The 16,798-nt window shown below is 43.8% G+C and overlaps 1 protein-coding gene across 8 annotated transcripts in view; it reads left to right on the plus strand.

Annotated features, from left to right (window-relative positions):
- The first annotated feature begins 4,625 nt into the window (after positions 1 to 4,625).
- GSDME (gasdermin E) overlaps positions 4,626 to 16,798 on the plus strand; it is a 28,613-nt gene continuing 16,440 nt past the window's right edge. For 2 of the 8 annotated variants that reach the window (XM_052799874.1, XM_052799939.1), the window contains exons 1-5: positions 4,626 to 4,754; positions 6,608 to 6,721; positions 8,602 to 8,721; positions 9,134 to 9,398; positions 10,536 to 10,728. In XM_052799874.1, the coding sequence (XP_052655834.1) occupies positions 9,188 to 9,398; positions 10,536 to 10,728 (404 nt within the window). In that variant the 5' untranslated portion in view covers positions 4,626 to 4,754; positions 6,608 to 6,721; positions 8,602 to 8,721; positions 9,134 to 9,187. Of the gene's footprint in view, positions 4,755 to 6,607; positions 6,726 to 8,601; positions 8,722 to 9,133; positions 9,399 to 10,535; positions 10,729 to 16,798 lie in introns of all 8 variants that reach the window. The other 6 variants (XM_052799894.1, XM_052799920.1, XM_052799929.1 and 3 more) reach the window with 6 other exon arrangements.

The raw sequence follows: 16,798 nt of genomic DNA on the forward strand, positions 1-16,798 counted from the left end.
CAAGAACCAAAGATGTAAAAAGAGAAGAAAAATTAAGAAGCATAGGGAATAAGCTTCATTTCAGATTTTATTACTGATGTATTATTTAGACTTCTGTAATTTAATGTGGAATAATATGCTTTTAAAATAACTACATAAATGTTTGGGGCTCCTACACAGTAGTTTGATAGCCATTCCTTTTGGCTAATTTATGAGGAAGTCCTACTACTTAAATAGCTTGAACAATATAGCAGCCAGATGGTTTTTGATAAAACATTAATGAGACCAGATGGTTCATAATAAACTATTATGGGAAAAGACTTTTGAGACATGCAAGAAACATTATCTATTCCTAAGTCTTCTTTTATCATTATTGTAAAAGAAATAAAGTTCTGTAGCTGCCATCTAACTACAATTTAAAGTTAGAAGCACTTAGTTCATGCAGCTTCATGCAAATTGTCCTCCCTGTTATTCTTAGAGATATCACTAAATGACTCCTTAGGTAACCACAATCTATTAGACATGATCCTAGCCTACCCTTTCTGCAATTTTCTTAAAATCATGGGAAAATCAAATAATCACAAGGTTTTCATAGGTAGATCTTTAGAAAGTTACAGCTACCCTAAAACACTGTCACTGCAGGGATAAGGGAGCTTTTACAGTGACAGAGGGGAGCCCTGTGCCACAGCACATGTACTACAGAAAGGTAGATATAGTACTGTTTCCCCCCATGCCAACATCAATACTCGAGGCACCGAGATCTGACTGAGTTATACTGAACACATGTGCCACCTCCTGCATCTCAGTGTGGCACTCTCCAGTTGTCCTTCCAAGGGACTAAAAGATCCAGAAGTGAACTCTTTTTTCCTCCTATTGGTCCCTAAAGGTAGCAGAGATGAACCTGACAATAAAAGATAGCCTCAAAATAGTGGCCAAACTCATCTCACAGGCAAAATCTTCAGATGGATAAAGATGTCACCTTCCCATTGCCACCATTAAGAGCCGAATGGACAGAAGCTCACATAAACAGGTAGGAAAATGGAGCAGAATGGCTTTCTGGCTGCTTTGAACACACACAGTCCCTCCTGGCTTACTGCACCCTCCCACTGGTTTCCCCTAAGCAGGGCACAGTAACATGCTGTTTGCTAAGCCTGTTGCTAGCTGCTGGCAGTGTGGCTGGGCTGATGACAGCCGTACCAGAGGAAGAGCAAAAAAGCTGTTGTTTGCAACAGGAAATGTTTTGGAAGACTGAATGGTATAGGCGAAAACTACAGAGCATCCCACCAAAACAGGAGATGAATCTTAATATGAAATATAAATGAGGCTGGTTTGTTGATTTGAAAGAAAGGAAGAGAAAAAAAAAAATGCTGCTCAGATCTTTTATTCTTGAAAAAGGAAATGGGGGGAAAAAGAAGTTCATTCTTTTGCTGGTGATTTGGCTTATGTTGCTGGACACCTTTAAAAAGATTTGCTACCCTAAGTACCCTTCTTTTCTAAATAGAAGCCCAAAATAGTTTCACACTTTCTTCCCATTTCCTCCACAGAACTGAAGCCAGCAGACCCTTCTCCAGCCAGTGTGAGGGTTTAAAAAAAGCCTAGCATGCAGCAACAGAGAGCTTTGGACAACCTTCTGACACGTCAATGCACAGGCCGAATTTCAGTGAGCACTTTCTAGCCAGGCTGGATGCAGCCTGAAACAACTCATTGATGGCTACAGGGCATTATATACCATTAGTACTGCTGTTAATACTGCCCCCGTGAAAGCACTTAGAAAAGTTTTTAAGATAGAGACAAAAAAAAATAGCCATTTAAGAAATTCCCCTTTGCAGCCAATTTTGGACTTACATCCTAATGTCAATGGTTCAAAAAATAAGGCCAGACTATGCCATCATACAAACAAAAAAAAAAAACCCAACCAAACCCCCCCCCCCCCCCAACCCAACCTAATGCCAAACGCTTATACGATACAAAGACCTTTTCCGTACCTGGTAGGAATAACCATTCTGCAATGCTGACATCTTGTGGTGGCCTGCTCAATTATTTCTTTTCTTAATATGCCTGAGGAATTTCACACAGAGGTGTTCAAAGAGCATACAACGATTGTGTTGGGGTTTTTTTTCCCTTTCAGAGTACTATCTTTTGTGTGATTACTCACTTATTATGTGCATTACTCATTTTTTCAGTTGTGGCTGTGAAGTTCTCGTGTGGATTGTCTCACTTCACTTATTTACTTAAATGAGGTAGCTAAATCTTGTCCCATACGAAAAGCAGTTTGTCCCAGAGGCAGAAGTTTCCGTTTTTCTCCCCCTGCTCTTTCTGCAAGAGGATCTTCTCATGCAGAAGTGCTGCATTTCATGCCTCAGCTCAGGAGATGGACTGCGTGGCAGACAGATCCCAATGCAGACCACACTCACAATGTGTATTTCTCTGATACAATGTTCTCCCTGCTGGCATCCCAGTCGGTCATGAAGTAACCGTGTGCTGTGTTTTGACTGTGCAGTACACCTGAAGAGCATTTCCATGAATACTGAAGGCTAAAGGTGAGAGTTTGATCCTAAATGTCTCCTGTTTGCAGCCAGTTTTGATAACAGTCTTTGAAGCCTCTAAGTTAATTGCTGCATAGCCCCAAAACTGTTTGCTAGCACCCAGACCTATGTTTCTGCCTCTTCTAATTAATGAGAAGCATCTGAAAACTATCCTACGTTGGCTTGTGCCTTTCAAGTGGGTAGATTTCTGCTCAAAGTTTCTTCTCAAAAAGATGGTAATATTCCTGGTGTGGGCACCCTTTATTTGGTGTGCGTGCAACTGCTGGTAACATCCTTAAAATGGCTAGCAGGTTTCACTGGGGGTTTTTTGTGTCCTTCCTCCCCAGTGAATATTTCCATGGTAATGTGGTTCAGTGCAACTTCCTGGCTTGGTTTCTCAAACTATGCTTTAGCAGACACTTGCATTTGAAATGAATCACACATTGCCACTCCCTGGAAAAACACGATAGCTGATGAAACGGGCGCTATTACTGGCCACTGTGGGAGATTATTACTGGAGCTAGCGATAATGCAGCTTGATGCTGATCCTAAAAAGAGATCTCCTGAGGATGTATGGGTGCTTTTTCTCAAGGTGAGGCTCTAAGAATGGAGCTTTATATATTTTTTTTTATTAGTCCATAAAAAGTAAATTATCACAGATGCAGATACTTACTTAGTTCCATTCAGGCTATTTGTTCAAATTTCTGTAAGCAGGTGCAACCCCAGAAGGGAAATCTATTTATCATTGATTCACTAAGGACGTCACCTGAGGGAATCAGAAAGGGGCGAAGGATTAAAATCTGCTGAAATTAACTGGAAGTTTTGGATAATGTATGTAGTTAAACAGAAGGGAAGAACTGGATGCTACTTTAGCTATATGCATTAACTGCTACCTCTCACCCAAGACTGTTCATTTAAGTACATGCAACTTTCAACTTCCCTTTGTTCTGAAGTCCGGGTGTTACTCCATTAAGACCTGGTGATGTGACACTTGTGACTATACCCCACAGCCTCAAATGCTCTCTCTTCAAACCACAAGGGAAGTACCTGGCCTGTGGCACGGTTCACTTGAAAAAGATTTCTTTGATGTTTATTATCTTGAAAAGCTACTCCTTGGGTTTCTGCAGACTCATCTGTTTCCCACTGGATCAGTCCTTAGGCATCATAACCAACCAAGTTGTTTTATTCTGGCGTTGCATTGTTTTCAGAGGGCTGAGATAAAAGTGTCAGGGCTCAGCTTTTCATGCTGTGGTTCATGAACCTGCCCCGTGTGCTCCATTGACCACATTTCTCATTTTCCGCAGTGCTGCTGTTCAAGGTCCCTGGACTGGGGACCTTGGCTTGTAAGCTCCCATTTGGACCGCTGTGACTTCGCAAGGCCAACAGTGCCAACCCTAAAGCTGCAACCCACAGCCAAAAACGTGGCAGGGCTGTTGCTTCCAGCAGGTTTTTTCACGCAGGGCACCGCCCCTCTGCATTTCCGACCATGGGCGATCCGAGCCAGATTTGGGAAGATGCCACAAAAATTTCCTTTTTAATTGTGTCGCACGATATCACCGTCAGGCAATTACCAGCAGGGAAAAGAAGCCGCCTGTGTCATTTGATGGGAAGAAACCATGCAAAACCAGCTGTCCCACCCCGGGGCTGAGCCAAGGGGAACAATCGAGCCCTCCATCTCAGCCCCTCGCAGGGCCGCACCACCGCACAGGGCAGCCCCACGCAGAGACCTCCAGCTGGCCGCCTGTGCCGGACAGCTGCCCCCAGCACCGTGCCGTGCCCGCCACGGCCAGCAGCCCAGGCCGCCCGTCGCCTGCCTCACGGCGGGACTTTCAACCCCCGGGGCGGATGAGCCAGGCCCGGTGCAGGCAGGCGGGAGGGATGGCGAGGGAGGCAGAAACCGCCCCGGGATTTCGGAGGAGGACGGCAGCGCCTCGGCCTCTGCCAGCCGCAGCCCGGCCCGCCTGGCATGTGCTGGGGCGGCGGCCCTGCGCCGCAACATGGCGGCGGCGCCTCGACCGGCGCCCCGAGGCGCGGCCACCGCGCCCTCCCCGCTCGGCCTGCGCACCCGGGCGGCGCTTGCGCTCCTCCCGCCTCGCCCCTCGCCGCGCCGTAGCGCCGGCAAGAAACCCCCTCTGCTGTGGGGGCTTCGCCCTCGGCACCTCGCCTCGGCGCGCGGCGCGGCTCGGCACGCCCCGCGGCCGGAGCTCGCCGCATCCCCGGGGCCCGGCGGCGGGGATCGCCGGGAGAGCCGTGAGTACGGGAGCGGGCCTGGGGTAGGCGGTGGGGGAAGGCCGCGTCCGCCTCCCCCTCCCCAGCGCCTGCTGAGTGGCCCCGGCCGCCGCCGCTCCTTCGTTCCCGGCGGCGGGCTGAGCCCCCCCCGCGTCCCGCCGGCTGGCGGGGGCAGGCGCAGCGGGGCCTCGGCGCGCCGTGTGACCCCCGCCGCCCCACCCGACCCTGCCACACGCTCAGGAGGAGCCGCTGCGGCCGCCTCGCTGGCTGCCAGCGCTCCGCTTTCCTTCCCTGCTAGCCTGCCCGTGTGCGCCCTTCGCTTCGCGGGGCGGAGGGGGGGAACGCGGCCGAATGGCTGCGGTTCTCGTGTGGTGGTTTTGAGAGGGGGTTAAGCGGGGGCCGCAGGAGCGTTTGAGGGGGATCCCCGCGCTCGGACGCGTGCCAGAGCCGCCTCAGCGCAGGTCGCGGTGAGGTGGCCGGTGGCTTGCTCACCAAGGAGAAGGACAGCTTGGTCCCGCTCCCGAAACGTGCAGCTCCCGCCGCAGGCCCTCGCACCTCCGCCCCGCAGGGTGGCAGCCGCCGGCCCCGGGTCAGGGTCCCGCGTCCCTGTTGGGTGCCTTGAGCCGCTGTGGTTTTGTGTGGCGTCAAGTCTTCGGAGGCACATGCCGTGAAGTCCCCGACGCACAGAAGAGGACTACATCCAGGGCTAAAATACACTGGATGTGTTTTCGGGGACTGCGTGTGTTCAAGGACTGAAATTCCTTGTGTGAACATCCCTGCTAGGCTTTGCGTGTTAGCTTTTTTGGGTGTTTTTTAATTTAGATTATCTAGAAAGGAGGTGAAAATAACGATAAGGTTTTGTAATAAAACACACGTTCTGCTTGTCATCACTTCCACACTTTAGTTGCCTTTCGGCGTAAACTCCGACTTCATTAGGATTCAAAGGCCGTTACTGCTGCTGCACAGCGGAGTTAATGCCTAGCAGCTCTTCTGACACCGCGGCTCCTGCGTGGTTGTCTGTGGCCTTCAGGGGTTGTATTTCCTTACTGCTTGGATTGGCAAGGGATGTGCTGACATTTGGCAATCCAGTTGTCACCCTCTTCCCAAATTCCCTGTGTAGTGTGCCCAGTGTGCTAGGTAATCTTATGTTAAGTGGAAAAAAAAAAGCTTTTTTTGTATCTTTTGTAAAGGTCAGTGTGTGTGTACACAGAATGTAAGAAATATTGGGCAACTGTTGAGAACTTGCTTTTGTGCCGACAAAGGTAAACACTGATTATTCATAAAATGTTTCTTAGGAGCTAATGTCTCACTGTATTGAGTTAGGGAGCTGTGATAAAGGAAAGAAGCAGGGTAAGATTTGTTTGTTTAAGTAAACAATGAAGTTACTGTAAATATCTCCACTTCATCTCATCCTCTTCATTGAATAGTCGTCCTGTAGCCCAGGTTCAGCTAATTTTAAATTTCTCGGTAGGCAAGGAAGGTACTCCTTCCTTTTCTGCTTTCATGCCTAGCTATCAATCTGCAAGACTGAATTCACTCTGGCAGGCTCTTCCTACCAGCTTTGATACCTTCCCTTTTAATTCTACCAAACCAAGCACAACTCTAGCAAAATTTCCAGAGGAAGAAACTCCAAAGGCAGAGTTCTCTCAATGCTGTGTCCGTAACCACTCCATGTCCATTCAGTCAGGATGCCATTGATCCTGGTAGCTGTATTAACTCCCTGATGTTGGCTAAGGGCATATTCAATTGCTCTATGTCTTTGTTTTGTGAACTAGTGAAACAAGATATTTGGGTGCATTTTAGAATTTGTGTTAAAGGCACTATATCCGAAGAGACATGAACAGGAATTTAGATAGAATATTCTTGCTTTGCAGATACAGCTGCACCAGCAAATGTGCTCCCTGCAAAGACGTTCACAGCACACCAAAGTGTACGAGATGCTGAAGTTTTCATTCTGAGTCTGAAGACAGTCCTGTCTCTCCTGCCTGGTGAGTCTCAGCAGTCCTCATAAGCACTCTGTGGTCTTTCCTGGATGTCCTTTTTTGCTAGTCAAAAGTGTGGTGACAGAGAGTGAAGACAAACCACCATGAATCGGGAGTTTTATAGAACGGTGTTAATGGTTCTCATGAGATTTAGTGAGTGTGTAATAATGCCAAATCATAGGAACTGGTTTTTGCAATTTGTCTTGTGATAAACTCCTCAGAAATTGGTGGGCCTTTTTCTTTTTGGAGACTATGCCTATGTGAGTTGGTTATGTAGGAGTGGGATCAGAATGAGTGAACAGTCATGTAAAGCACAGAAATGTTTGAAGAGGGTTATGCTGGGGAAAAGCAGCTAATGCAGGCAATGAGAATTTTCTTGATGGTCCCTTCCATTACATATCAGTCATCTGGTTGGTTGTGAAATACAGTGTCGTGCAAAAGAAGTCCCAGGGAAAAAGAAAACTAGTTTTTTGGGCTGTTGGGGGGTTGGTTTGTTTGTTTTGATTTTTTTTTTTTTTCTGCTGCAGTGGAGCCGCATTGCTTATTCTGTTAAAGTGTTCTCACTGAGATTAAAACCAGGGAAATTAAGGAGGAGAAATTTAAGAATGCAAAAAATCAATCTCAGTTCAGAGTTTAGGAAAAGGTCAGAGAACAAGAAAGTCAGTGGAAGTACTCCCAGTGCATATAGCTGGGGCTGTGCTGCAGGTTTCTTGCAGCCACAATTACAACTAAAGTCCCCAGAGACTCTTCAGTAAAATGTTATGCGACTTTGACGTTGTTCAAATCCTTTCCATGCAGGCATTGCTGGGAAACACCCTTTACTTGCTTACATAGAGAACTAAGAGTAGGCCATAGGAGTTTCATGAGGAGGTAGATATCTCAACATGAATTGGTTAAATACTGTGTGAAATATTATCTGAAATGGGATTTGGGAAAAGCTAATGGAAAGTTCCCATCTGCTAAAAGGCTTTTTTTTTCCTCTGTCTTCCATCTGATACTAAAACATGGAGCCTGTGGTCCAACCACTAATATCTTTATTCAGTTTTCCCTTTTCTCTCAATAATCCTGAGTGCCCACTGCAATATCAGTTTTTGTTTGAAGTCTGTTCTAACTTATTCTGGCCTGTATTTGTAAATGAGAAATCTAACATCTCTGTGGAGCAAGACAGGTAGTTAATCATGAATGTGTGGATACCCGGCTAAGACATCTTATGATTTTAGTTGAACTTCCCAGTCAGTGCCAGCTGGGGAATTCAAAGGAATGGTGCCGACTTTAAAAACCTGATTTAATTCTGGAAATGTTGTTAGATCAAGTAACACAGAGTTGAAAACCTTAAAAATATTAGATTTTTTTAAAAAGATCAAAAATTAATTTATTAGAATTCTGTTTAACACTTGTGAATGGTCATTTTTACCATTTCTCCTGTGAGTTTAGCCAGTTTCCCTTATTGAGAAAGTTCCTTGTAAATAACAGCAAAATGCATTGCTTGAGATAAAGAAAAACCTTACACAATAAGAGATGCCAATATTTTTTAATTTAAGACATTTAAAAGCTAGCATAAAGTAATGTAAGTAGCTGTTTAGCACGTATGAATAACAGTTGCAAATAACATATGTTCAATTTAGCTGTAGTTATGCTAATGGAAAACAGAAAATTGGAAAACATCGAAGGTAAAAAGGTTCAGAAAGAAAAAAAATAACTGGGCCTTTCCAGAGGTATAGTTCAGAAGCAAACTTAGTCACAAAGTTGCCAGCAGAAATACTTGTTGCTTTTTATAAAATAATTGTTATTAACCCTATATGTATTTACTCACTATTAAAAAGATCAAGATAATTTTGTGAATAATACCCAATTACCTTACATGGAATAAGATAATTTTATGTTAGGTGATAAAAGAAGCATTCTGTGGGGAGGCAGAAATCCTCTGCTGTTGTACCAGTGCTTTCCTCATCCCAGCCAGTCTCTGCTGGGTGCTCATTGGTAGATGCTTTTTCTTAGAATTTCAGGTAAGCTGTGTAAGTTTTTTCCTCCCAAACAGATTAATTAGCTGTGATTGTTCCTTGAAGGAACTTCTCAGCTGTAGATTGGAATATTTATTTTCTCACACATTTATTTTCTTTCTTCGTTATCTACATGATCATAAATTTCATGCATTATTATTGTAATGTTTCAGCCTTGCATATCATGTTTGCAGCACGTCATTCTTTGCTTATTCACTGTTGCTCATTTAAAATTTTAACTAAAATTATTTTGTCTGTTACTGTGAAAACTTTTTTGCATTGGGATAAGTGGTTTGAACTGTCATGATTCCCAGCTCAGAGTGGAGAAGATGGGGTGAAAACACTAGCTGTTCCTGCATTAATACCAATACTATGAAGAACTTCTTAAAGTGACAATGTAAATATTTATACTTTCCAGCTGCAGCTGTTGAAAAACAGATGTATTCGTTCAGGCTTTAATTGATTCCCCAAGATGTTTGCAAAAGCAACAAAGAATTTTGTGAGAGAAACTGACAGTGGAGGTGACTTGATCCCTGTCTCCCACTTGAACGCCTCAGACAAGCTGCAGCTTCTGAGCTTAGTTACAAAGAGGAAGAAATTCTGGTGCTGGCAGAAGCCCAAGTATCATTTCTTGACAGTCACCCTGAGTGATGTGCTTACTGAAGACAAACCAATAAAACCAGGTAAACCCATACTTGGGCAGCACTATTATTGCAGACAAAAAGAATGCAAAGCCTAATCTTTTTTCTTGTTATTCTCAATTGTGTTACTAGAGAGCTCCTTTCAGAGGAATGCTCTGAAGTATTCTCCATCCATGGAAATGAGATGAGTGGATCTTTCCTCACTTGACTATTCATTTAACTATAACCAGTAATAAATGTTTGTTTAAAAAAAAAAAAGTTTTGCCTAGATAGACAACTGAAATTGAGTGCTGAAGGTTGTCAAGACGTACAGTCCTACTGTTTAATAACAGTGCTGTCTGCAGCCACAGGAGCTCCCCTAGAATTTTTGGGGGGGGATTCCAGTATGTGATAGTAGCGTGAAACTATAGTGGTCAAAAAGCACTGGATAAACAGTGTCTTGTTGGTGACAGTAGCCCAGGGAATGCTTGCACTGGCAAGGCCAAGCAAGTTTTACCACTGCTTCCTTTCTTCTTGTGCAGACTGTTAAAAATGGTTGACCCTCATACTTCTTTCATCATCCAGCTGCAGCAGTCCTAACCAGGTTTTAGGATTGACAATCTGGAATCCCATATTTCTGGGCACGTCACAGTTCCATACAGGAAAATAGATGTCCCTAAATTTAGATGTTAATTGTAGCTGGCTTGGAAGATTAGCTGATTCTGAGTCAGTTCTTTGGTTTATAGATGTATAAGATTCAGAGTTGTTTTAAGCCAATTAGATGCTTCCGTTGGTTTTCAGTGAGCTCTGGAACAGCCCTATAATGAGATATGTCAAGATAATGGCAAAATATTCACCCTATTGTACAAGCAGGTCTGTTTTGTAGTTTTTCTTTGTAGCTGAAATAAGTTTCAATCATTCTTTATAAATCTTCCATAGCATCTGAGCTCAGCGTTTCAATGACCTTATGTTTTCCTAAAATGGCAAAATATAAAAGATAGCAGAGTGAAGCTGATGAAAATTTGGAGAAAGCAGAAGTAACAGTTGCAGAGCTGTAAATTTCATTATTTACCTGCTCAATACTGTTCCTTGCCTTCTCTAACCTGTCATATTTTCTGTAAGTTTCTGTTTTTCCAATCATTTCAGGACCATTTCAGCACTTCTCTTCACAGGTAGAAATTACTTTCATTGCTTTCCTAGTAATTGTGGAGTCTGACTTTGCAAAATATATGGGGAAGTTTGAAGATTTTGTTCAAGGAAGTATTGAAACTTCATTTGGAAAGATCAGCCTGGGAGCTAGAGGGAAGGGCTGTGTGGAAAACCAGTCCTCATTTGGAAACCTGAGGAAGCAGGAGATTGACTTGCAGCAGCTTATGAAAGACGTCAAGGACAGGTATGCTTTTAATGTGGGCATTGTAATGGCCAGGAAAGATTACTGAGCTGAAAAGACTTGGGCCAGCTGTGATCACTGAACAATTGATTCTGTAGTGTTGCCATAGTTTTAGAATTATTTTTATTGTAAGCTCTCATTTTCAGGTGATAAATCATATCTACAAAAACAAAAAATTCCAGATTTTGAAAGCTTGATGGTCAAACCTTTCCCTTTCATTTTAAAAACATCTCTCTGCAATTTCATCTTGCATATTTGCATGAATTACCACGTGGAACAAGAGCCAAATCCTCCCTTCTTTGGGGGACTGTACTGAGGTAACAATCTGGAAAAAAAATGCTTTGGTTTCTCTATGTTACTGGGGCAAATGCTATGGAAACTGAATTCAGAACTACTAATGTTCTTGTAAGCAGGCTTTATAATTTTTTTTTATGTGTGTGAGTGACTGTGCTAGAAAATTGGATTATTTGGAGGAATAGCAAAGGTGAGCAAGCATGGTCAATGCATGTTCTACTAGTTGAACAAAATATAGTTTATAGATCTATTGCTTACTGTTATACGCTGTAATAGCTGAGGGGAACTATAATCTTAATTTTACAAGATATGCAACACTTCGTGTCCTACTCTGAAATCAGATTTATTTAATCTTGCAATAAGACATTCCCGGACCAAAGCCTACTTGGCAACCAGCTGACAAGTCAGGGGTCTACTCTGTGTTGCAGGTCCTGACTTGTGGGAGATGAGGGTGGTTTGTTTGTGACAGCATTGTACCCTAGATCTGTAGCAGGTGATGTAATGCATTTTAATAGCCTTTGCTGATGCTCTGAAGATAAAGATGATAGGGTTTTGTGCAAAAGTTGCCAGAAGCAGTGTAAATTTGCTTTAGATACACTGATGTTCTAGAAATAATCAATTATCCATTTTTACAGGAACAAATGGCTGCTGTTCTTTTTATTGTGAGCATTCACAAGTCAACAAACTTATTCTAATAAGGCGCCTTGCTATCTTTGTATTAAATGCCTTAGTAAAAGCAGAAAATACTGGGTTAAATGTGTGTACCAGTCCTGTAAAATAAGTATGCATCTAGTATCAGAAAGTAGTGTCAGTCAATATTTAGAATCTTGTTTCTAACACTAGATAGACTCCTACAGAAAAACAAACTAGAGTAACTTCTGTTTAGATCAGTAAGTTTTTACTTAGTTTTCTGCAGTAAGTTACCTGCTCTGTTCAAACAAATAATCCTCCCATAGCAAATCAGATTTACTTCAGCACGTCTTCGGGTTATAATCCTGAATGTAACTAAATACTTAAAAATATATTATCTTCTTTTGAGTGTGGAAAATCAATAGCTCTACACCGATCTGAATATAACTGTAAATGAGGTTAATGTGTGTGCAGCTTTATACAAGGAGCTAGTTCTTAGTTCATAGAAAAGATGCTCATACCTTATTAAGGCTTATGATGCAAAGTGTGTAGTTGATATCCAGTCAGTCTTGCTTCTGCCAGGTCACTGAAAATGATAAGGATAGCAGAATTTTTATTTTTTTTCTTCAGCATAATGCTGAGGCTCACTGGAAATTGTGGCAGTGCCTTACAAATGAAATTCAAGTTGTTCATAAATATTCTGTGATTTATGATGGATTGTGTCCAAGCTCCTAGCTTTTGTCTCGTTCATGGAGCATTGTGTGGAATTCAGGAATTCAGCATTCAGGAGTGCTGGTGCCTACAAGTTAGTGATTTTTGGATGCAAAGCATTACGGTACTAAGAGGATGTTTACCTGTCAGTCCTTGTGAGATGAGAGTCAGCTTCTTGATTTCATCTAATGACGTACGTTGCTTGTGCTTGTTTGATCAATTATTGTTTCATTTATTATTTCTACATATATAGCCTAATTAAATTGCATTTTAAAATGTTGTTCTTGTATTAGGCTGTTTAAGTCAAAGTTGCAGATAAATAGCAGAAAACTAAAAAAGTCAAAGCTGATACGCCTTCTAAACTAAGTCATGTGAGTCCTCAAGATTTAGCAGGCTGGAAGTGCTGAGTGGCAGCAAATCGGTTTTCTGTCACTACTTATGTGAACCTTCTGAAGGAGAATCCTACTGATCTTTTAATTAGATTCCAGATGCCGCATTGGCATCCTTTTCTGAAAAGGGATGACAGCTGAAGGATGCGGGATGAGATCCTTTCTGATTTGCAGAAGCAATGACATTGTAAACGCAGAACACGCTTATTAATATAATAATGCAATATAAAAATAAAGTTAAATGATACTTTTAGATATATAAACTCAGCATATTTTATTTTACATTATTCTTGTTTTTCTTATTACATTGTCCTTGCTAATTCAGAGTACTGTAACATACTGATTTCAGGTCAGAGTCCTGTGCCTTTAACTCAGTGAGATTGCTATGGATTTAAGAGTATATTCCATCTTTTATTTTAAGGCTTTCAATACTGTCTGCCATAAGATCCTCATAGAGAAGCTGATGAAGTATGGGCTGGATGAGCAGGCAGTGAGGTGGACTGAAAACTGGCTGAATGGCTGGGCCCAGAGGGTATTGAGCAGTGGTACAAAGTCTAGTTGAAGGCCAGTGACTAATGGTGTACCCCAGGGGCAATACCAGGTCCAGTCCTGTTTAACGTCTTCATTAGGGATCTTGGTGATGGGGTCAATGAGTGTACCCTCAGCAAGTTTGCTGATGACACAAAATAGGGAGGAGGACTGGCCAGGGACATCAAGGGCAACAAGAAAATCTTCTATAGGTATGTTGGTGATAAAAGGAAGACTAGGGAAAATGTGGGCCCTCTCTGGAAGGAAACGGGAGGCCTGGTTACCCAGGACATTGAGAAGGCTGAGGTACTCAATGACTTTTTTGCCTCAGTCTTTACTGGCAAGTGCTCCAGCCGCACCGCCCAAGTGGCAGAAGGCACAGGCAGGGACTGGGAGAATGAAGAACTGCCCACTGTAGGAGAAGATCAGGTCTGAGACCATCTAAGGAGCCTGAAGGTGCACAAGTCCATGGGACCTGATGAGATGCATCCATGGGTCCTGAGGGAACTGGCGGATGAAGTGGCTAAGCCACTATTCATCATATTTGAGAAGCTGTGGCAGTCCGGGGAAGTTCCCACTGACTGGAAAAGGGGAAACATAACGCCCATTTTTAAAAAGGGAAAAAAGGAAGATACAGGGAACTACAGGCCAGTCAGTCTCACCGCTGTGCCCGGCAAGATCATGGAGGGGATCCTCCTGGAAACTGTGCTGGGGCACATGGAAAATAAGGAGGTGACTGGTGACAGCCAGCATGGCTTCATGAAGGGCAAATGGTGCCCGACAAATTTGGTGGCCTTTTATGACAGGGTTACAGCATTGGTGGATAAGGGAAGAGCAATGGACATCATCTACCTGGACTTGTGTAAAGTGTTTGACACTGTCCCGCATGACTTCCTTGTCTCTAAATTGGAGAGACATAGATTTGACAGATGGACCACTCGGTGGATAAGGAATGGGCTGGATGGTCGCATGCAAAGAGTTTTGGTCAATGGCTTGATGTCCGAGTGGAGAGCAGTGACAAGTGGTGTTCCTCAGGGGTCGGTATTGGGACCGGCACTGTTTAACATCTTTGTCAGCAACATGGACAGTGGGATTGAGTGCACCCTCAGCAAGTTTGCCAACGACGCCAAGCTGTGTGGTGCAGTCAACAGGCTGGAGGGAAGGGATGGCATCCAGAGGGACCTTGACAGGCTTCAGAGGTGGGCCCTTGTGGACCTCGTGAAGTTCAACAAGGCCAAGTTCAAAGTCCTGCACATGGCTTGGGGCAATCCCAAGCACAGATACAGGCTGGGCGATGAGTGGCTTGAGAGCAGCCCTGTGGAGAAGGCCTCGGGGGTATTAGTAGATGAAAAACTGAGTATGAGCCAGCAATTTGTACTCACAGCCCAGAAAGCCAATCGCATTCTGGGCTGCATCAAAAGAAGCGTGGCTAGCAGGTCGAGGGAGGTGATTCTCCCCCTCTACTCCACTCTTGTGAGACCCCACCTGGAGTCTGCGTTCAGCTCTGGGGCCCCCAGCGTGAGAAAGACATGGACCTGCTCGAGTGGGTCCAGAGGAGGGCCATGAAGATGATCAGGGGGCTGGAGGTCCTCCCTTATGAGGACAGGCTGAGAGAGTTGAGGTTGTTCAGCCTGGAAAAGAGAAGGCTCCAGGGAGACCTTATAGCAGCCTTCCAGTACTTAAAGGGGCCCTACAGGAAAGATGGGGAGGAACTCTTTATCAGGGAGTGTAGTGGTAGGACAAGGGGTAATGGTTTTAAACTGAAAGAGGATACATTTAGATTAGATATAAGGAAGAAACTCTTTACTGTGAGGGTGGTGAGGCACTGGAACAGGTTGCCCAGAGAAGGTGTGGATGCCCCATCCCTGGAAGTGTTCAAGGCCAGGTTGGATGGGGATTTGAGCAACCTGGTCTAGCTGAAGGTGTCCCTGCCCATGGCAGGGGCATTGGAACTAGATGATCTTTAAGGTTCCTTCCAACCCAAACCATTCTATGAAAACCATTCAGTTTTCTACCAAAGGTGCTACGTGGGTAATACAAAGTCACAGAATGTTATGAGACAGGATTGAATGAAATCAATTGCGTGTGTCTGTGATTTAGAAAATAAGGAGGATGCTGAATAGAAAATAGAGGAATCGTCTGTCACTTGCACTCTCAAAAGTCTCTGGTATTCTTGGAAGATGTTCCATGAAGTAATTGTCAGGTTATTCTGTAGGGAAAATTGTGAAATGCTATCAGTAAGCTGACTATAGGAGATACTGTGTTCCGGTATGACTGTAAGAAGTAGGTCAGAGAGGTTATATGTGAAACGGATTAACAAAAGAAATATTATGCATCTGTGCTTGGTGGAAAGTGGCGGTGAGGTCTGGTAGATTTTACTCCATGGCACTCATCTAGAGGTCTCTATTAGAGAAGGAACAAAGCTGGGTGAAGGCTCTCACTGTGCAACAAGCAACATTTGTATGGAAGACGTCAGACTATTGCACATTATAAATGGAGAAGACTGAACAAGCTGAGGAATTCTGGCTGAGCAGCGAGAGAGGTTTTGAAGTCAGTCATATGGATGTTATGGATGAAGTTGCATTTGGGTGAGGGTGTGAGAGTGGGCCACCCATGTCTCTACAGCTGGGAGAGGAGGTATGTTGAGAGAGCATTGCCCAGTGCAGGACTGTAAAGGTTTTTCACTCATGGGTAGTTTGGACTGGTGAAATTTTTTGCAGGCAGGCAACAGTGCCGACTTCAACGTGAGGATGGAGAGTACTCACAGCAGTAATCGTTCTTTTTGGTATTCGTAGTAAATTGGGAAGCACCTTGCTTTGAGGATTTGCGAGGTGGGTTACTGAGAAGACTAAACAGGATTTGATGGAAACATGGTCCTAGTCCCCCTCCTTTGTGGACGGTCTGGTCAGAGATTCTGTGCCTGAAGGAAAGACCCTCAGTCTCAGCTGCGGTGTTTAGAGCAGGCTCCTGCTTTCTCCTTTAACTGCGAGAGCCTGCTCTATTGCCAGGTGTTGTCAGTTTTCTCTTGCCTTCAATTGGTTTCTGCCTTCCTCCCTTCTTTTCTGCTTCCAGTCTGCAGCAAATTGCCTCTGTGCCTCTCTATTCTCCACTGCTTTCCTCATGCAAGAAGAAAAAGGTTGAATAAAAGTGAAGGAAGCCTTTGCATTATAGGAGAGTTGGAAGTGTTTAACCCAATTAAATGTGGAGGGAGTGAGACCAAAACCCAAAGAAATTCTTTTCTGTTCATGCTTGACCTATTGAGCTTCCAACATAGTAAATCATTGACCTCGGGAACATTATTTAAGCAGAACAAACAGTCAAACAAAACCCCATAATCCTTATCTTTTAAATGATATTTATTTATACAGGCTCATACTGTCTGTGTTGATAATGGGACTTAGCAAACCAACATCTCATTGTATTTTATATAGTATTACTTTAGAGTACTTCAGCTCAGCTTCTCAAGGTGGAAAGGAGTATGCTGATACAGGTCACACAAGATTGCTGAGGGCTCCTGTATA

Source organism: Harpia harpyja, chromosome 1 (assembly GCF_026419915.1).
Source record: "Harpia harpyja isolate bHarHar1 chromosome 1, bHarHar1 primary haplotype, whole genome shotgun sequence".
Classification (NCBI taxonomy): Eukaryota; Metazoa; Chordata; class Aves; order Accipitriformes; family Accipitridae; genus Harpia; species Harpia harpyja.